Source organism: Stegostoma tigrinum, chromosome 4 (genome assembly GCF_030684315.1).
Source record: "Stegostoma tigrinum isolate sSteTig4 chromosome 4, sSteTig4.hap1, whole genome shotgun sequence".
Lineage (NCBI taxonomy): Eukaryota > Metazoa > Chordata > Chondrichthyes > Orectolobiformes > Stegostomatidae > Stegostoma > Stegostoma tigrinum.
In genome coordinates this window covers 94,328,863-94,351,568 of record NC_081357.1, presented here as the reverse complement: position 1 = coordinate 94,351,568, position 22,706 = coordinate 94,328,863, and the positions used below count along the sequence as shown (strand labels likewise).

The following is a 22,706-nucleotide window of genomic DNA, read 5'->3' as shown; positions in this document are numbered from 1 at the left end:
TTTACAGAATATGGACATAACCTGCATCACTACAAAGATAAAATGCTGGGGAAACTAAGCAGGTCTGGCAGAATCTGCAGAGAGAGAGAAACAGAGTTAACATTTCAGATCCAAAATGATTCTTTGGAACAGTGGATTTGAAATGTTAACTTTGTTTCATGTTCCACAGATTTGAAAGGCTGTTAGGAGTACCCTAACCCAGGTCTGCCTGCTCCCTCTCTCTGCATTGCTTTACTGTGGATTTTGGCAGACTGGGTTACCGGTACATTTGAATCACTTTCCTCAGTTAACCTTTCCAGGAGCGGGGTCAGTCTTGAAATGGATACATCTGAAAGAAATATATAGTTTGAGAACGAAGATCAAACAGTTACATTCTGGGAGTAAAACTGGAAGCGATTAAAACAGCAAAACACAAGAAAGTCACAGTAAAGCTGGAGAAATGTTTAGGAGGGGGAATACTGGAATGGCAGTGAGCACTGAGCAACTGTTTAGATCAGTTTTAGAGCAGTCCTGGCACTTACTCTCACGTGGCTCCCTGGTTGGAAATATTTCAGGGTTATTTTGGGTTCGTTGGGTGAGTTCCAATCACACAGTCCCTCCCCCAGCCTCTAGCGAGCCCAGTGAGCGCCGGGGCAGACGCCGAAACTGGGAAGCTCACTGCTCCCTGAGCCAGAATTAAGGTTCCCGGCTCCGCATCGCCGTGGCCTGGGCTTGCCGCCCCGCAATGTTGCTGAGGTTTGGGCTGGTGGTGACCGTGGAGGAGCAGGATGTGCAGCTGTTCGTGTGCGGATCCAGGCCGGAGCTGGGACACTGGGATCCCGGGCGAGCGCTGCCCATGGTAGCGGAGAGCAGTGCAATCAATGAACCGTCCTTTTGGACCGCAGAGGTCCTGCTGCAGGAACCCAGCAGAGAAACCTTCTGGTTCAAGTTCGCCAAAAAGATCGGCGGAAACTTCATCTGGGAAGGTACTGAGCACCGTAACTGCAGGCCGCCAGTGGGCACTGACTGACACTGGGCTCTGACTGACGCTGGGCACTGACTGACGCTGGCCTCTGACTGACGCTGGGCGCTGACCGACACTGGGCTCTGACTGATGCTGGGCGCTGACCGACACTGGCCTCTGACTGACGCTGGGCACTGACTGATGCTGGGCACTGACTGACACTGGGCTCTGACTGATGCTGGGCTCTGACTGACGCTGGGCACTGACCGACGCTGGCCTCTGACTGACGCTGGGCACTGACTGACGCTGGGCACTGACTGATGCTGGGCACTGACCGACGCTGGCCTCTGACTGACACTGGGCACTGACCGACGCTGGGCACTGACTGACGCTGGGCACTGACTGACGCTGGGCACTGACCGACGCTGGCCTCTGACTGACGCTGGGCACTGACTGACACTGGGCTGTAACCGATGCTGGGCTCTGACTGACATTTAGTTCTGAATGACTCTAGGCTCTAACACTGGCACTGGGCACTGGCTAACACTAGGGTGTTACTGACACTGGGCTCTGACTGATAATTGGCACTAGGCACCTACTGACACTGGGTGTTGGGCTCTGACTGACAGTGGGTGCTGACACTGGACTATGACTGACACTGGGCATTGACTGACATTTGGGATTGGCAGACACTGGGCACTAGGAAATGTCTGAAACTGGGCACTGACTGACTCTGAGCTTTGACTGACATGGTCACTGATTTTGGGCACTGATTGACACTGATCACTGATAGTTGGCATTGACTGAACCTAGGTACATAGATTTGTCATTGACTGGCATTTGATGCATAACAGACAGTGAGAGAACACAGTGCACTGATTGAAACCAACACTGGACACTGGCTCTGACTGACATTAGGCACTAGGATTTGACAGAAGCTGGCCATTGACTAACACTTGGCACTGACTGACAATGGGCACTGGCTGACCCTGGGTGCTGACTGTGCACTGATCACTGATGTTGGGCACTGACTGAACCCGAGTGCATACATTTGTCACTGACATTTGACATATAACACACACTGAGAAAACATAGTACACTCACTAAAACTGACACTGGGCTCTAACTGACGCTGGCACTGGGCTATGACTGACAGTGGAGTCTGACTGGCACTGAATACTTACATACCGAGGGCTCTGACTGAACCTGAGTGCATACATTTGTCACTGATTGACATTTGACATATAACAGACACTGAAAAAAAACACAGGGCACTGACCTAAACTGGGAACACTCACCGGATACTGACCAAGGCTGGATACCACCTGACACTGGGCACTGACACTGAGGTGTCAGCATAAACAGACTGTAGTTTGTGTAATAAAAGGGACATTATCCTTTGTGGTAGGGGAGGTGAGTACATTTTGAAAAGTGAGTACATTTTCAATCTAAAAATATGAAAAATTTTAACAAACTGTTGAAAATCAGGCTCCTTCAAAAACAGAACTTTCCTCGTATCTACTGTGTAACGTGAGATTTCATTTAACAACTATTGCAGCAATTCTAGCTTTTCAAAATTCTAGCATATGAAAACAAAGAGAAGAATAACAAGAAACATAGTCGTTATGATGCCCATTGTTCTAGCATTAACAATTTATCTGGACATATTATCAGTTGTAAACAAAAGTATTTATTCTTAGAAAGAATGGTAAAATAACCCTCAGATGAAAGGTAGACAATGGGTCAATGGTCATCACATGTCATTGAGTGGCTGTTCCATGGCCAATGGCCAAAATGGTTCAGACTGTTGATTGATCCAGTGCAAATTACACACCACCTAGAAATATGAATTAACAATAAGTGCTCAGAGCATAGGGGAAAGAGGAAAAGATTGGTGAAAATTAATGTAAGTCCCTTACAGCCAGAAATTGAGGAATTTATAATGAGGAATAAAGATATAGTTAACGAACTAAACTCATACTTTGCTTCTGTCTTCACCAAACTGGACATGAAAAACGTACCAGAAATGTTGGGGAACTGAGAGTTTAGTAACAGGAAGGAACTGAAGCAAATCTGTATTAGTAGAGAAATGGTGTGGGAGAAATTGATGTGATTGAAGGCTGATAAATCCTCGGGGCCTAAAAGTATATATTTCAAAGTAGTTAAAAAAGTGGCCCTAGAAATAGTGGATGTGTTGGCGGTCATCTTCCAAGATTCTTTAGACTGTGGAACAATTCCCACAGATTGGAGATTGGGTAATGTAACTCCACTATTTGTAGTGGGAGAGAGTAGACCAGTGCTTCGACATTGGTAGTGACGAAGATGCTGGATTCCATGATGAAGGATTTTATAGCAGAGCACTTAGAAAATAGTGGTAGAATCAGACACAGTCAACATTCATTTATAAAAGGGAAATCATGCTTGACAGATTCTACAGGTATTCTTCGAGGATGTAACATGTAGAATTGATGAGGGACAGGTAGGGGATATAGTTTATTTGGACTTTCAGAAGGCTTTCAACAAAATTCCATATAAGAGATTAATGTGTAAAATTAAAGTGCATGGGACTGGGTTAGTGTATTGAGAGGGAAAGAAATTTAGTCAGTAGACAGGAAACAGAGGGTTGGAATAAATGGGTTTTTTTCTGAATAGCAAGCAGGGATCAGTACTAGGACACCAGTTATTCACAACATATATTAATTATTTAGATGAGGAAACTAAATGTAATATGGCAATATTTGGAAATGGCACAAAGCTGGGTGGGCAGGTGAGCAATGAAGAGGGTGCAGAAATGTTGCAGTGTAATTTGGATAGGCTGGGCGAGAAGGCAAATGTAGTATAATGTGGATGAATGTGAGGTTATCCACTTTGCTAGCAAAAATAGCAAGGCAGATTACTATTTGAGTGGCTGTAAATTGAGACAGCGAAGTGTTGGGGGAGTCCAGAACCAGGACTCACAGTTTAAGGATAACAAGTAAACATTTTAGAACTGGGATGAGGAAAATTTATCCACCCAGAGAGTGGTGTGCCTGTGGGATTCACTACCAGAGAAAGTGGTTGAGGTTTTCAGGAAGGAGGTAGACATAGCTATTGTGGCTAAAGGTATATGGGGGATGGTGATTTTAGGGTATTGAACTTGATGATCAACCATAAGCGTATTGAGTGTCAGAACATGGGTCAAAAGGGCTAATCCATTCTTCTATGTTTCTCTGAATTCACATCAGGCGATCCTCAGACAGCTGTCTTCACTGAATGAAAGATGGACTAGAGGAAGAGGATGACATATAGGGAAGAGTTCCCTAAACTCCTCGAGCTACAGAGCAGGATACCTCCTTGATAAGTTTAATCATAGAATCCCTACAGTGTTGGAACAGGCCCATCGGCCCAACAAATTCATACTGACTCTCTGAACAGCATCCCACCCTGAATTGCTCCCCCATTCTATCCTTGTAAATTTGCATTTCCCTTAGCCAACCCACCTAACCTATACATTCCTGGACACTATGGGCAATTTTGCATGGCCAATCCAGTAACCTACACATTTTTGGACTGTGGGAGGAAATCAGAGCACTTGGAGGAAACTCATGCAGACGCAGAGAGAATGTGCAAACTCCACACAGACTGAGGCTGGAATTTAATCCGGGTCCCTAGTGATGTGAAGCAGCAGTACTAACTAATTAGACCAACACACAGCCTCCTCATCATGTAGTATCAGTGAACCATCCCCAAGTGTCATGGTTGTATAGTATTTTTAAATCTCATTCACTGATATTTCTTATCCAAAAGGCCACTGTATATTTTTTTCCTTTATTTGTTCACAGGATGAGGGTGTCACTGGCCAGGCAGCATTTATTGCCCATTCCTAACTATCCAGAGGGCAGTTCAGAGTCAGCCACATTGCTGTGGGTCTGGAGTCACATGCAGGCCAGACCAGGTAAAGGACATTAGTGACCCGGGTTTCTCCCCGACAATCCCAACAATGAATTCACAGTCATCATTAGATTCTTAATTCAAGATATTTTTATTGAATTCAAATTCTACCATCCGTTGTGGCGGGATTTGAACCCGGGTCCCCAGAATGTTATCCGGGCCTCTGGATTAACAGTCCAGCGACAATTCCACTAGGCCATTGCCTCCCCTTGTTTCAATTTTTAACAAACTCAAGAAACTTACAAATTGTTGACAGCTTATATTAGAAAATTGTGACCAAAAACACCTTAAAGACAACCAATTCTGCTGACAGGAGTTGGCAACTAACAGAAGTAGATTTAAGATAATCTGCAAAACGTCTAGGGAAAAAGCCAGCACAGGTATAGTGGGCCAAATGGGTTGCTTCTGAGGTCTACAATTCAATGATTCAATCATGTGCATAATTCCTGTAATTGAAGTGGAATCTGAATATTTTGTCTCTGTCAGGATTAATGGAGTGTGTAAAATTATACAAACTTACTGAGAATCAGCTGTGGCTCAGTGGTTGGTGTTCTTGCTATATCTAAAGGTCTTCAGTTCAATCCTTACTCCAGAGACTTCACCACATGATGCAGGCTGACAGTCCCAGTATAATTCTGAAGGAATGCTCGCTGATGGAGTTACTGCCTTTCAGAGAAAATGTTAACAGGCAGATACAAACAGTTTTCCTGCAGCGATTAAGGAGAACATGCGAACTTTCCGTGTGGCCTGCTCTGGGGAGACGGCCTGGACAAAGGCTCTGAGGATCCTGGTTTATGTCCCACCACAGTGACCAACAGAATTTAATTTCAATTAAAAAATCTAGAATTAAAAACTAGTCTTAGTAATGTTGACAGTGAAACTATTGTCAATTGTTGTATAAATTCATCTGGCTTACTTATGTCCTGCCCTACATGTGACTCAGGCCCACAGCAATGTAGTTGATTCTAAAGTGCCTTCTGAAGCCATCAAGTAATCTATTCAGATCAAGGGCAATTAGGGATGGGCAACAAATGCCAGACTTGCCCACATCCCATGAAAGAATTTTTAAAAAGTCCATCTTTTAAAAAAATCATCCATAATAAAACTCTGAAAGCTCTAAATGAAACATCTGTTCCATACTGCTGTCAGAATTTCCAAGTATTTCTAGGATTTTCTGTTATTTATTTCAGATATCACATTCTGCACTATTTTAGTTTAGTACTAAGAATATACAGTTAGTTGTCTTTTATTTTGTGACTGTTCATGGGAGCTTGCTGCTGCCAAGGTGATAATGATCAGATAATCTATTTTACTGATATTGGTTGAGGGATAATTATTGGCTGGTTTACCAGGGAGAACCTCCCTGCAATTCATTGAACTGCTCACTGTGGAGTCTTTACATTCATTTTTAGACAGCAGACAGAGCCGCAGTTCAACATTTCATTTGAAAGGTGGCATCTCCTCCACATTCGGACTGTATTTCCTTGGCAATGATTGAATTCTGAATGCACTGCTCAACTCAGAAAGGTGTGACTCTTCTAAAATCCTTTTCAGGAAATGGACCTTTACACGATCGCTGCTGTGAATACGATGATAGCAATTTGGTGGACAGTGTTTACTGTTACCCTGTTGGGCATTATATTGAGGAGAGTGGATATTCAAATGAGATGAAGCACACCACTGATTTCTACTTTCACATTGCTGATCACCAGGCTATGCATTACTCCAGGTAAACAAGCCAGCAGTACCTAATATAGTCACTCTGTCAGACAGTGCTGCACATTAACACAGGATGCTGACTGGTCAGGGATTACAATGGATGCACAGAATGACTAATTATGTACAGCACAGAAATTGCTCATTTAGCCCCATTGATCCATTCTGACATTTATACTTCACAAGAGCCTTCCTTCTAGATTTCTTTAATTCACTGTAACAATATAATGTTTTATCTCTTTCTACTTCTGGAATTATCAAGTTTCTCTTTAAATGTGCCCATGTTACTTGTCTTAACCATACCATGTGGCAATGAGTCCCACATTTTTTAGGCTCATTCATGGTATTTGGGTGTTACTGGCTGGGCCAACATTTATTGCCCTTCTGTTGTTACCCTTGAGAAGGTAGTGGTAAGCTGCCTTCTTGAACTGTGCAGTCTATATGATGTAGATAGACCCACAACATTGTAAGGGAGGGAGGTCCAGAATTTTAACCGAGTGACACTAAAGGAACAGATATGTATTTCCAAGCCAGGATGGTGTGTAGTTTGGAGGGAAACTTGCAGGTGGTAGTGTTCCCATGTATCTGCTCCCCTTGTGCTTCTACATGGAGGTGGTTATGGTTTTGGGAGGTGCTGTCTAAGGAGCCTTGGTGAATTTCCGCTGTGCATCTTACAGATAGCACACACTGCTGCTACTGTCAGTGGTGGCGGTTCTGAATAGCCGTGGATGTGGTACCAATCAAGCAGGCTACTTTGACCTGGATGGTGTCAAGTTTCATGAGTGTTGGAGCTGCAATCATGCAGCCAAGTGGGCAGTTCCGAGTAGTCAGGAGGTCAATCACTCACTTCTGACCTCCTTTTGATGTGACTAGTTTAGTTTCTGGTCAATGGTAATTTCTAGAATGTTGATACTGGGAGATTTGGCAACAGTAATGTCATTGAATATCAAGGAACAGTGATTGTATTTGCTCTTTTTGGAGATGGTCATTGCTGTTATTGTGTAATGCAAATGTTACTTGCCAATTGTCTTCCCAAATTTGGATATTGTCCAGTTCTTGCAGCATTTGGACATGGACTGCTCATTGCAGTCTGGATAAAAATGTTTGTGCTGAATTCTTTCACAGTGACTGGTTCTTAATTTCTTCATTACAACTTCTACCTTTTAAGTGAGAATCTACTGAAAGACTGAATGATCAATGTTGTAAAAGTTTGCTTTGTTATGAATAAGTATGTTTTTGCGACGTCCAGTTGGTCAGTAGGAATTAAATGTTGTATCAGAGAGCTTCAGTCAATAAGAGATTAAGACATAGGCTTCTTTCATTCCTCTGTAGATTTCACAGTGCAAAATTATGAATTAAGCAGCATTTTTATGGAAGTTAAATGCCCTTCAAGCATGCTTCTTCCAAAATTACATCTGGAATGGAATGTAGTCATTTGATATCATGACCATAAGGGGGACTTTTTCATTAATCTCACTATTACTCTCACCAATTGAATGATTTAATATTTCAATCAAAATGAAACTACAAGTGTTTAGAGATATACCCTTGTTAAAGCATGGTAAGGGAGAATGGCTAATTAAAGTAAAGCTATGAAAGATACAGATTCTCATGTAGTGGAGTTGGGAAAAGGAGATTGGGGAGTTTGGACCGATACCTCAGAATTTGATGAAACCTGATTAGCCTTGAAAAGTTTGCGCATTTAAGAATTGTATAATTTTCTGGTGAACTAACAAGGTATTTCTTTTGTACTTGGAATTATGGCCATAAATACCACAATGTATCTTAATTTTTGTAATAACCAATAAATGCTTTGGAAGCCTATTAATTTGAGGAGTAACACAGAAGAACATCCATTCTTCAAATTATTCTCAGGGCCTATTTTTTTGAGTAACTACACCAGCAGTTCTGCGATTTCAATTCTCACCTCCACTATGAGAACTGCGGTATAGATTCTTGTAATGGTAAAACAGATAAAGGCAGTTTAACCAATTGTGACTGTACTGGCCCAGATACAGTTATCTAATTAACCTGCTGTCTTGTCAAAGGCCCTACAGATATTTTTCCAATATTTATTCAGTTATTTTGTGTAAGTTACTATGGGATCTGCTTCCACCATCTTTTCAAGCAACACATTTCAGAATATAACAACCCCCTTGGTAACGTTCAAATTTAGTATTACTTCCATGCCTTTCCTGCAATCGCGATTTCTTCTTTCATCATCCAACCTCTTCTGTGACTATCCTCTAACTATTAATGCTATCCCTCTTAGATATCTTTACTCCAGAGAAGTGTTCTGGTATTCTTTTAAACCTTATCACTGGTATAGGTATCATTTATTGTCCACCGCTAATTACCCTGTGGAAGTCAATTATTTTATTTAGTGATAATGGGAACTGCAGATGCTGGAGAATCCAAGATAACAAAATGTGAGGCTGGATGAACACAGCAGGCCCAGCAGCATCTCAGGAGCACAAAAGCTGACGTTTTGGGCCTAGACCCTTCATCAGAGAGGGGGATGGGGTGAGGGTTCTGGAATAAATAGGGAGAGAGGGGGAGGCGGACCGAAGATGGAGAGAAAAGAAGATAGGTGGAGGGGAGAGTATAGGTGGGGAGGTAGGGAGGGGATAGATCAGTCCAGGGAAGACGGACAGGTCAAGGAGGTGGGATGAGGTTAGTAGGTAGGAGATGGAGGTGCGGTTTGGGGTGGGAGGAAGGGATGGGTGAGAGGAAGAACAGGTTAGGGAGGCAGAGACAGGTTGGACTGGTTTTGGGATGCACTGGGTTGGGGGGAAGAGCTGGGCTGGTTGTGTGCTGCAGTGGGGGGAGGGGACGAACTGGGCTGGTTTTGGGATGCGCTGGGAGAAGGGGAGATTTTGAAGCTGGTGAAGTCCACATTGATACCATTGGGCTGCAGGGTTCCCAAGCGGAATATGAGTTGCTGTTCCTGCAACCTACAGGTGGCATCATTGTGGCACTGCAGGAGGCCCATGATGGGCATGTCATCTAAAGAATGGGAGGGGGAGTGGAAATGGTTTGCGACTGGGAGGTGCAGTTGTTTATTGCGAACCGAGCGGAGGTGTTCTGCAAAGCGGTCCCCAAGCCTCCGCTTGATTGCCCCAATGTAGAGGAAGCCACACCGGGTACAGTGGATGCAGTATACCACATTGGCAGATGTGCAGGTGAACCTCTGCTTAATGTGGAAAGTCATCTTGGGGCCTGGGATAGGGGTGAGGGAGGAGGTGTGGGGGCAAGTGTAGCATTTCCTGCGGTTGCAGGGGAAGGTGCTGGGTGTGGTGGGGTTGGAGGGCAGTGTGGAGCGAACAAGGGAGTCACGGAGAGAGTGGTCTCTCCAGAAAGCAGACAGGGGTGGGGATGGAAAAATGTCTTGGGTGGTGGGGTCGGATTGTAGATGGCGGAAGTGTCGGAGGATGATGCGTTGTATCTGGAGGTTCGTGGGGTGGTGTGTGAGAATGAGGGGGATCCTCTTTGGGCGGTTGTGGCGGGGGTGGGGTGTGAGGGATGTGTTGCGGGAAATGCGGGAGACGCGGTCAAGGGCATTCTTGCCCACTGTGGGGGGAAAGTTGCGGCCCTTGAAGAACTTGGACATCTGGGATGTGCGGGAGTGGAATGCCTCATCGTGGGAGCAGATGCTGCGGAGGCGGAGGAATTGGGAATAGGGGATGGAATTTCCCCTTCCCCCACCGCATCCCAAAACTGGCACAGTTCGTCCCCTCCCCCCACTGCACCACACAACCAGCCCAGCTCTTCCCCCCAACCCACTGCATCCCAAAACCAGTCCAATCTGTCTCTGCCTCCCTTACCTGTTCTTCCTCTCACCCGTCCCTTCCTCCCACCCCAAGTCGCACCTCCATCTCCTACCTACTAACCTCATCCCACCTCCTTGACCTGTCCGTCTTCCCTGGACTGACCTATCCCCTCCCTACCTCTCCACCTATACTCTCTCCACCTATCTTCTTTTCTCTCCATCTTCGGTCCGCCTCCCCCTCTCTCCCTATTTATTCCAGAACCCTCACCCCATCCCCCTCTTTGATGAAGGGTCTAGGCCCGAAACGTCAGCTTTTATGCTCCTGAGATGCTGCTGGGCCTGCTGTGTTCATTCAGCCTCACATTTCGTTATTTTATTTAGTGAGCTGGCTAGTGTGTGATGCAGAACAATAAAAACACCGGTTCAATTCCTGCACCAACTGTGGTCATTCATGAAGCTTGTCTCCTCACCTAGACCCATCCTTGCAGAGTTGTCCCCCCCCAAAACTCAAGATATATATAAATATTATGTATCTATCATGGAGCTCAATATCTATGGTCCTTTTTGACTATGTTTAAATACCTTATCATAACTTACTGCTCTTGAGAAGTTGGTGGTGAGCCATCACCTTGAATCACTGCAGTCCATGTGGTGTAGATACACCCACAATGCTGTTAGGAATGGAATCTCAGGATTCTGACCTGGTGACAATGAAAGAAAGAAATTCTCTCCTGCCACTTGATTGGCTCTCTTTAGCAAGCCACTATGAAAGTTCATTTATCGTCCCTGAAATCCCAGCTCTTGTCCACCTGGTTTGCAAGAATCTCATAACTGCTGAACAGTTGTAGCGACTGAAGCTCCTCAAACAAATCCATCTGGGTTCTTATACCTGCCTCACCTGTAATCACATCCTCCTGTCCCCGATCACGAACTAAATACAAATAAACTCGTCTGAGGGTGTGAATGACTCCTGGAGAAAAATGTTCAGGTAGCTTTCCCCTTCCCTGAGATGGTGCAATATTTTCAGCTTGGATTCCAGCTCCTCAACTCAGATCTGAAGTTCCTTGAGTTATGAACAATTACTGTAGATGTGTTTATACTGGATCACATTGATGTCTAACAGCTTCCACGTGCTGCAACAGAAATACATCTCTCATTCTGTCATCACTATCATATTTTAATTAATTTAATGATTAATTACTGTAGTATCCCTGCTCTTTACACCCAAAGAAGCCCCCACTCTTTACACTTTATTGTAATTAACTTTCCTTACTTTAGTATTATAACAAGTTGTTTTTAAAAGAGAGGAAAGAAATAGAGAGACTGAAGCACAAACTGAAGAAATTACTTTTACTGTAAAGGTGAGAGATACTCACCAATGCTAATCACTAATCAGGTGTTTTTCCTGTATTAGCATCATTGTGTGGTTCATGTCATCAGCCTACTATTTTGAGCCCTTGAAATAGAATAAACTTAATCACTTCCCAGATACTGAGTGGGTGTAGAGTTGGCAAAGGAACCATCAGGCATTATTTGACACTAATGAAAGGGAGTAAGGTCAGAGTTTGGAATGTCAGGAGGGAATAACCCTGGGCAGGCTCACACACGTTAGTGGTTGAAAAGGTTCTTTTTGTGTAGTGGGGAGACATTATGCACATTAGTTCACCTCACCTTGTGCCCCTGCAGCTTCCAGTCACTTCCAATTGAACAATCCCAACAAGTGGTGAGAAGGATTTTCAGAATCTGATATATCCCACTTGGCCAATGAAGACTGTTGTTTAGAACAACATGCCTCGTTGGTGCTTTGGATCTAGATTAAAAGGGTACTTGGCCAATAAGCCGAGGTACCACCACAATGAGGCAAAGCCCTGGTGATCAGCATATTATGTAACCCCTGCTTCTGGGTTCTGGTGCCCAGAATTAGACACAATACTCTAGTTGAGATGGAACCACTTTTTTCTTATCGTAACTTATTTTTGTACTTCATACTTCTATGTATAAAGCCCAGGATCCCATATATCATTTTAACCAGTTTTGAACCTACTATGTTACCCTCAACAATTTGTTCCATACTGTCCTAGGTCTCTCTACTCCTGCATTTACTTTAGAACTGCAGCCTTTTTTAAAATATTGTCTGTCATTATTGTTCTGATTAAAATGCATCATGATTTACTTCTCTGAATTAATTTTCATCTGCTATCTGCACACTCAAATCTGTAAATCTCTTTACATCCTCTGGAAGTCTGATTCTGATCCTTTTGGTTCCTAAAAGTTACTAGTTTTGTGCAATTTGCTGTCTTTCCAAGTTTAGGCTCAAATATTGATCAAATATCAATTGAGTAACTCATCTTCCTTCAGGATGGAAAAAACAATTGTTTACTATTACTTTGTACTTCCCATTAGTCAAATAATGTCAGATTCATGAAACGACAATCCCTTCAATTTCAGGGCTTCAAGCCTTGCTGTCAGGTGAATTATATAGCATTTTCAAACACCTTTTGGAAGTCCATACACTCTTTATTGCTTTCTTTTACCTCAACAAATTGTAATCAAATTAGTTAAACACTTTAACACATCTGTACTGGCTTTTCTCAATTACTCCACAGCAATCTTGTCCTGGATTATCATTTCTGAAAGCTATCCCTCCAATTGTGGTTAAAGTGACTGGTTTGTAGTTGCTGGGTTTATTTGGTAGCCTCGCTTGAAGAAGGGGTGACATAGTTAATTCTCCAGTTCTCTGGCACCATCCCTGCATCTAAGAATAATTGAAAGTTTATAGCCCCTGCCTCTGTAATTTCCACCTTTCCTCCCTGAACATTCCAACTGATTTTCAATGACTTATGAATTTTAAATACAGCCAGACTTTATATTATTGCTTCTTTATCAATTTAGCTTATCTTGGGCAACTTAAAGGAGGGTGGGTATGAAATAATTTTGGCTGACTGTTTTTGCTGTGTTTTTGTTACAATGTCATACGTATGTATGAAACTGAGAGAAAAGGTCAGTCAATTCATTGAGCCTGTCCCATACCACAATGGCAAGAGCCACAGAACTCAACATGCTTTCCACACCTTAACCCGACAGCCATCTTGTGGGAAGCAAAAGATCCTAAAGCCACGAACTGAAAAAATTCTTTGGAAAATTCTTCTTCCTCAAGTGATTGAATCCAGACCAGGAGATCTCACAGATCAAGTTTTATCCACAAAGACACGTACATCTCTGTAGATGTATGTATTAACAGTTGAATGGGAGTTTTCAAAAAGCATATATTGGAAATATCTGCCCGCCTAGTTTATTTTAAACATACGCACTACTTTCTTCAGTCCTAAATGGGTGTAAACTGCCTTTTTTTTTCATTTTAAAGTGGGCTGCTTCCATGTGACATAACAAGTAGAGTACATTCACAAGAAGTCAGATATTGTTCTATTTCCTATCTAGGATTCTGCCCAAGATTTGGCTTGGCAGCTGTCCGCGACAGGTGGAACATGTGACCATCAAACTCAAGCACGAGCTGGGAATTACTGCGGTAATGAACTTCCAGACAGAGTGGGATGTGGACCACAATTCATGGGGATGTAACCGCAAAGCAGAGCCAATGAAACCAGAATTTATGATGGAACTGTACAAAGATGCAGGCTTAGCCTATGTGTGGATGCCAACTCCTGACATGAGTACAGAAGGTGAATGCATATTGGTCTTAACTATCATTTCTTACTGCCAGAAACATTATAAAACTTCCAGGGGCATGTGACTACAATAATCCGAAAAGAAATAAAATGATGAATACAATTTAAGGGCTCATAGTTAATCAGTAACAGCTTTATATATACCATGACTGTAATGTAGAGAAACAGCCCAAGTTTCATCACAAGAATGTAACAAAACCATTAATTTGACATGGAGGTAAAGAAGATGACTGAAAGCTTAGTCAAGATGGAGAGGCAGAAAGGCTTGGATGGGAATTCCTGAATTAAAGCCAACACGGTTGGAAGGCACACCCATCAATGTTAGAGTGAAAGAAGTGGGAAGAGGACAAGGGTCCAGAGATGTTGGAGCACAGGGATCAGGTTTTATGGGTTTGGAAGAGTGACAGAAATAAACAGGGGAAGGCCATAGAGGAATTTGAAAACAATTATGAGAATGTTTAAATCAAAACTTTCAGAGACCAGGAGGCAGTGCAGGCCAGCAAGCATAATAGCAAATACAGCTTCTATTATAATAAATTTTTGCTTCTTCCTTTGAATGCTCTCATTTCACAAATTCCTGGAATATTTTTACCCTGTTTGTAAAACATTAAAACTTCTGAAAGGCAAAGTAAATTTAACCTGAAGAAAAGATAACAAAGTGTGGAGCTGGATGAACACAGCAGGCCAAGCAGCATCTCAGGAGCACAAAAGCTGACGTTTCGGGCCTAGACCCTTCATCAGAGCTCTCTGATGAAGGGTCTAGGCCCGAAACGTCAGCTTTTGTGCTCCTGAGATGCTGCTTGGCCTGCAGTGTTCATCCAGCTCCACACTTTGTTATCTTGGATTCTCCAGCATCTGCAGGTCCCATTATCACTAAATTTAACTTCAATGTTTGTTATCAGGTCGTTGACTGTACCTCTGCTAATTTGGATGGCAACAAATAAAATATCATCTTAAGAACTCGTTTTTCTCAGTAAACAGCAGACTTGGAAAACTGCTGATCTATCAGACTTCAGAGAGAATTTTTTGGAACTGAACAAATCATTCACCAGTTTTATTTCATACATTGTTAAATCTTACATTTTGTTTTATTTTGAAAGTTAGTTTTAAGAGAATTAATGTTAAGTTCTCGCAGGGTGTGAGCTGAAAGTGTTGATTACACTGAAAGAATTTAAGAAGCAAATTTCAGATAGAATTACAGAGACCTTGCAAGGAAATGTTCTCTGAATTACTGTTGGGAAGACGAAAGCTATTGTCTTACATCCGGACTACAAATTCAACTTCCTAACCACTAACTCATATCTCTCGCCAGTATTCGTTAGAGACAGAACCAGACTGTTCACAGCCTTGATGTTGTATTTGACTCAGCCACGTATCCTTGGCATCACCAAGACTTATTTTCAACAACATAAGTGTGCCGTACTGTACCTATGCCTCAGCTCACCTGCTGCTGAAATCCACATCCTTACCTTTGTTACCTCTAAATTTGACTATTCTAATGTCCTCCAGGCTAATACCCACATGCCCGAAACTTAAGGTCATTCCGAAACTCTGCGATATCCTTATCACATCAAATCCTGTTCACCAATTACCCCTGCATTCACTGATATGCAATGGCATTGGCTAAACAGTGCCTCTGTTTTAAAATTTGAAATCCCTATTTTCAAATCCATCTCCAACACAACAGCCTTCTGAGACAGAGATAATGGGAACTGCAGATGCTGGAGAATCCAAGATAACAAAATGTGAAGCTGGATGAACACAGCAGGCCAAGCAGCATCTCAGGAGCATAAAAGCTGACGTTTCAGGCGTAGACCCTTCATCAGAGAGGGCGTGGGGAGAGGGTTCTGAAATAAATAGGGAGAGAGGGGGAGGCGGACTAAAGATGGAGAGAAAAGAAGATAGGTGGGGAGGTAGGGAGGGGATAGGTCAGTCCAGGGAAGACGGACATGTCAAGGAGGCGGGATGAGGTAGTAGGTAGGAAATGGAGGTGCAGCTTGAGGTGGGAGGAAGGGATGGGTGAGAGGAAGAACAGGTTAGGGAGGCGGAGACAGGCTGGGCTGGTTTTGGGATACAGTGGGGGTGAGGGGACGAGCTGGGCTGATTGTGGATTGCAGTTGGGGGGAGGAGACGAACTGGGCTGGTTTTGGGATGTGGTGGGGGAAGGGGAGATTTTGAAGCTTGTGAATTCCACATTGATACCATTGGGCTGCAGGGTTCCCAAGCGGAATATGAGTTGCTGTTCCTGCAACCTTCGGGTGGCATCATTGTGGCACTGCAGGAAGCCCATGATGGACATGTCATCTAAAGAATGGGAGGGGGAGTTAAAATGGTTCGTGACTGGGAGGTGCAGTTGTTTATTGCGAACCGAGCGGAGGTATTCTGCAAAGCGGTCCCCAAGCCTCTGCTTAGTTTCCCCAATGTAGAGGAAGCCATACTGGGTACAATGGATACAGTATACCACATTGGCAGATGTGCAGGTGAACATCTGCTTAATATGGAAAGTCATCTTGGGGCCTGGGATGGGGGTGAGGGAGCAGGCACATGTAGCACTTCCTGCGGTTGCAGGGGAAGGTGCCGGGTGTAGTGGGGTTGGAGGGGAGTGTGGAGCGAACAAGGGAGTCACGGAGAGAATGGTGTCTCCGGAAGGCAGACCAGGGTGGGGATGGAAAAATGTCTTGGGTGGTGGGGTCAGATTGTGGATGGCGGAAGTGTCGGGGGATGATGCGTTGTATCCGGAGGTTGGTGGGGTGGTGTGTGAGAACGAGGGGGATCCTCTTTGGGCGGTTGTGGCGGGGGTGGGGCCTGAGGGATGTGTTGCGGGAAATGCAGGAGACGCGGTCCAGGGTGTTCTCGACCACTGCGGGGGGGGGGGGGGGGGTGGGAGTTGCGGTCCTGGAAGAACTTGGACATCTGGAATGTGTGGGAGTAGAATGCCTCATCGTGGGAGCAGATGTGGTGGTGAGGTTGGGGTTGGAGTGGAGGGAGCGGAGGGCTGCCCGTTCTGTGGGGGAGACACAATCCAACCCCACCACCCAAGGCATTTTTCCGTCCCCACCCTGGTCTGCCTTCCGGAGAGACCACTCTCTCCATGACTCCCTTGTTCGCTCCACACTGTCCTCCAACCACACCACATCCGGCATCTTCCCCTGCAACCGCAGGAAGTGCTACATTTGCCCCCACACCTCCTCCCTCACCCCCATCCCAGGCCCCAAGATGACTTTCCATATTAAGCAATGTTCACCTGCACATCTGCCAATGTGGTATACTGTATCCATTGTACTCGGTCTGGCTTCCTCTACATTGGGGAAACTAAGCAGAGGCTTGGGGACCGCTTTGCAGACTACCTCTGCTCGGTTCACAATAAACAACTGCACCTCCCAGTTGCGAACCATTTTAACTTGCCCCTCCCGTTCTTTAGACGACATGTCCATCATGGGCCTCCTGCAGTGCCATAATGATGCCACCCGAAGGTTGCAGGAACAGCAACTCATATTCCGCTTGGGAACCCTGCAGCCCAATGGTATCAATGTGGACTTCACAAGCTTCAAAATCTCCCCTTCCCCCACCACATCCCAAAACCAGCCCAGTTCGTCCCCTCCCCCCAACTGCATCACACAATCAGCCCAGCTCGTCCCCTCACCTCCACTGTATCCCAAAACCAGCCCAGCCTGTCTCCGCCTCCCTAACCTGTTCTTCCTCTCACCCATCCCTTCCTCCTACTTCAAGCTGCACCTCCATTTCCTACCTACTAACCTCATCCCACTTCCTTGACCTGCCTGTCTTCCCTGGACTGATCTATCCCCTCCCTACCTCCCCATGTATACTCTTCTCTCCACCTATCTTCTCTCCATATTCGGTCTGCCTCTCCCTCTCTCCCTATTTATTCCAGAACCCTCTCCCCATTCCCCTCTCTGATGAAGGGTCTAGGCCCGAAATGTCAGCTTTTGTGCTCCTGAGATGCTGCTTGGCCTGCTGTGTTCATCCAGCTTCGTACTTTGTTATCTAGCCTTCTGAGACATGTATTTTTCTAATTCTGGCTTCTTGGGTGTCATTCTCATGTGAAACACTGTATAAATACAAGCTATTTTTGATAAGCTATTTTGAAGATCTCACAGTTCTGGTATTACCCTTCTAAATCTTTTAATCCAGTCTAATGCACCATATCCTCTTTAAAATATGGCGACCAGAACTGCACATAGTACAAATGTTTCTTATCCACATTGAAGGTAATTTGCAAATTATATGCCTTTCTGAAATTTTTCGTTTTCTTTAAATTTTTTGTAATTCTCCTGAGTGTTAACCAGCTGTCTGAGTTTGATGTCATATAGAAATTGTGTTTTGATTTCAAAGCCTAAATCATGAATATAAGTCATAAAGAATCATGGTCTCAGCACTGATCTTATGAAATACCACTTTGTACCTTCTGACACCGAACAAGTATCATTTTCTTCTAAATAAAGACTGAAAGAACTATGGATGCTGTAAATCAGGAACAAAAACAGAAGTTGCTGGAAAAGCTCTGGTTCTGAAGAAGGGTCACTGGACTCGAAATGTTAACTCTGATTTTTTTCTTCACAGATGCTGCCAGATCTGCTGAGCTTTTCCAGCAACTTTTGTTTTTGTTCCTATCATTTTCTTCTGTTCTCTTTTTTTTCTGCTTTATAAGCAGCTTGCTATCTATTCTACTTGGTTTATCATTTATCCAGCTCACAAAAATCTTTTGTTAATGTAGATATACAGTATCTTGATTCACCTAAGATATGATGAAAGGCAGTGAAGGGATTTTTTGATTCTTGGAAAATGCGGAGTGCACAGGGACATCAGGGTGGAGTATATATTGATGGATGCTGACCCTTCCAGCAATGCCCTTAGTCTAATAATTAGAACACAAAACATGCACCATCCAAACCACAGTGGAGCAGGGCACCTGACTTTGAGAGAAATTTCAAAAAGTGGTACAGTAAATAAGAATACAGTGTCTTTAATAGACAAATGTTTATTTGTTCACATTATTTCTCTTATCAAGACTTACCTTGGCCAAAGTTTACACTGTTTTGATACTTTTAATAGAAAAATTGTATTTAGCAAAAGTTCCTGGGTTTTTGTTAGTTACTTTCCCATAACTGCTTGTGGAAATAGGGAAGGGCACGGTTTACAAATAGCAGTTCCTGACATTTAACAAATTACCAGTTTCCTGGTCATCATCAATGAAAGAAAATTCTTAAAATTATATGGAATCTTTATAAAAAAGCAATTCTACCCAACATAGACTCTGTACATGCTCATCCCACCTTTATTCTGCTCTATCATTGTATCTTTTATTGTCTTACCTCTCACATACCTACCCAGCTTCCCTTATTCATCTTAACTATTCCTTGTGGGGTAATTTTAATCACATTCTGGATAAAGGAATGTTCTTATTTATTATGTAATCCCTTACAGTGATAGCCTTGAGAAATGTCATGAATTCATTCAGCATCCTCGTAATGTTTCAGCTGCAATTAATAATTTAGATGCATATGTCCAAGTTATGAGACAACCAAAGCGCATAAAGTATTATTACAATTGTTACAATTAGTTTTCCCATCTTCTGTTACATTGAACAACTTAAGTGATTGAGAATGAAAGTTGAGGCTTCCTTTATCAAATCCTCAGCGATATAAACACTACCTGGGTCAAACATTTCTAGCTTAACAAATAATTTAAGTTGTCCTTTCAGTTCCTCAATTGCACTTGCAGATAAACTACAAAATATTTGACTTGCTGTTTTTTTGACTAGTTACAATTTCAATCTAACATTTTTTTGATTTCTCTGGCTTGTTTCACATCAGGTAGGGTGAAGATGCTGCCTCAAGCTGTATACCTACTTCATGGATTGCTGGAAAATGGCCATACTGTCTATGTCCATTGTAATGCAGGTGTGGGTAGATCGACTGCTGCAGTATGTGGGTACCTGATGTATGTAATTAGATGGAATCTTAGAAAAGTTCAGTACTTTGTAACCTCCAAACGACCTGCAGTGTACATAGATGAAGAGGCTTTGATTCGTGCCCAGAATGAATTTTATCAAAAATTTGGAAATGTCCACTCTTCTGTGTGTCACAACTGTTAGACTGAAATTACAGTTTGAAAAGACTATATTTAAGAATAGGTGTGTTTTCTTTCTGAAATGGATACACATTTTGATGTTATGATAGCTCAATCCTTGGAATATCCTTGCAACCACCAAGAATTATAACTCCATTTTCTATTGTCCAAGCAGAAGTATTGAGTTCATACTTTTAATTCACCTAGCTGGAAAAAAATACAAGTATGCAGTTCTGAAAACAGTAACTATTGGGAACTGGCTGTGTTTATTCACCAAGGGTACTGGATGGAAACTGGTTGATTCTATTGAGCTACCACCAAGAGTTTGTTTAATTATTTACAATACTGCTTTCTAATAACCTTAGTTCAGCATGTTGTATTTCCAAATTTCAATCTTGTTAAGTAACTAGTCAGTGAGAAGTATGTGAAATGTTGGACAGGAGATTTACCTAATGATTTTTCTTCTCTTCCCATGGAAAACATCCAAGTTTCAGGCAGCATGTCCTAGTGAAGTGATCAAATGTGAAGTGACAAATATTAAGACATCAAGTAGCTGCTTACTTTGAGAAAATAATAAACAAATATCACAGAAAGAACCCATACTATGTTGCAGAGTGGAATTTAAATGGATTTATACTCATAACCTCCAAAATCAAATATAGAGTTTATAGTACATCTAGGTTAATCAGCCTGATATTTATTTTCCACATACATCTCCTCCTACCTTTCTTCGCACATCTCATTAACATATTCTTCTAATCTGTTCTCCATTTTTTGTCCAACTTTCCCTTAAAGACATCTGTACTGTTCACGTCAAGTACTTCATATGACAATAAGTTGCTGTATCTGAAGTTCTACCTGATTTCCCACCGGATTTATTCATAATGGTCATACATTTATCGCTTTATGCTCATTTTCAATTCCTTCCCATGGCTTCAAACCACCTTAGCTTTGTAACTTCCTCCTTTGAATTTCTTTAAGAAAACATAAAGGTACATTGCTATCATTTTTTCTCTCCTGCATCCTAGTTACTGGTTATAGAATAATATTACCAAAGGACTAGCTGACAGTGTTAATCCTCATAGCCAAGGAATGGTGAATGTGATGAAGTTTTTAAGAGTGACAAAGCGGGTCTCTCATAACATGCAATAATGCAACAATGCTAAGCTATAACTATGCTAATACTAACGACCTTTGTTGTACACTTGCAATTTATAAAATGATCAAAGCATGAAAATTTGACTCTATGAAAGAAGGAGTAACAATAATGTATTAAAGATTGTGCCTGTGAGGGCATGTTTATACTGTCATTTTATATTTAAGATTGCAATTACAACTTGTAATCTGAGGAAACTTCAACAGTGTAGTATATGAGGAAATGTAGAATCTCTGGCAGGAATATCTAGAATCCAATGTTTAACTGCACATGTACAGTCTAAAAGTTGCTGTCAGTATGAAAGGAGTGAAAATGGTAAACACTGACTATTTCACCATCATTATGAATGCAAAATCCAAGCCATTTAAAATTCAATTGACTGTATGCAATACTGACTAGAGAAATCTGTAATAAACGTGTGTCTATATCAACAAATTATTTTTGCGTTAATAAAATGTTGACAAGTGATTTCAGTGAGATCTTCACTTCTTGAAGCTTCACATCTTGTCCATTGATGTCTTAAAACATCTGGCACATGATTTATCCTGAAATTGAGTTTTGATACCTTCCACTCTGTGTTACTGTGTCATGTATTTTCCTCAACTCAAAGGGGCAATTTTTATCAGTCTATTAAATCTCCACCTATTGTGATAGTTAATATAATTTGCAATTATATAGTACCTCCAATGGAGATAGGGCCCTAAGCTCTGGAACTGACAACCTATCAATTGGCTGTCAATGAAACAGGGTATGCATAACAGGTATGAATTAGAGGAGGGCACAGGTTTCAAGAAAGATGTGGAAGGTAAAACAAGTGTGAAGGGTGACGGGAGGGGTTGAGCCTATGGACCAATTTGAAAACAAGGAAGAAAGTCTTAAAATTCGACGCATTACTAAAGTAGTAGCCAGTGTGGGTTCAGCAAGTGGACGATGGGTCAATGTGACTTAGTGCGATCTTGGATACAGGCACCAGTGTTTGGAATGTGTTCACAAGTTTCTGAAAACAAAGACCAAATTACTTTACAGAACTTCCAATTAACAATGTTATGATTTGAATCAAAAGTTTTATACTTACTTAAGAAATGACATATAGATGGCTCACCAAGTCTATTTCCAACAGACATGTTGTAAGCCATGACACACCTAAAATCTCTCAGGCCCTGCTCCCAAGCTTTGTTTCTTCATTGCTAACAGATAGGTGATATCCAGAGGGAGCAAAAGTGCTCACAAACCGTATAATAATTCCTGCAAGTTTGATTTCAATTCCTAAAGTACACTTAGCAAATTCACAATTCCACAGTCATCATGAAATAATAAAACCCAACCCATTGACCATTTAAATGCAGTGAATTCAACTTCATGTAAGTGTTTGTCCAACTCCCAGCTGACCATTTGCTAGGAGTCCACACACTGACC

General features: G+C 42.6%; 1 protein-coding gene across 1 annotated transcript; it reads left to right on the top strand.

Annotated features, from left to right (window-relative positions):
* The first annotated feature begins 602 nt into the window (after positions 1 to 602).
* On the top strand, positions 603 to 21,729 carry epm2a (EPM2A glucan phosphatase, laforin). Its single transcript, XM_048531167.2, has 4 exons — positions 603 to 965; positions 6,428 to 6,602; positions 13,797 to 14,038; positions 19,879 to 21,729. Exons 1-4 carry the CDS (start codon positions 725 to 727, stop codon positions 20,157 to 20,159), a joined length of 939 nt encoding a protein of 312 aa, XP_048387124.1. The 5' UTR covers positions 603 to 724; the 3' UTR covers positions 20,160 to 21,729.
* Positions 21,730 to 22,706: the final 977 nt, after the last annotated feature.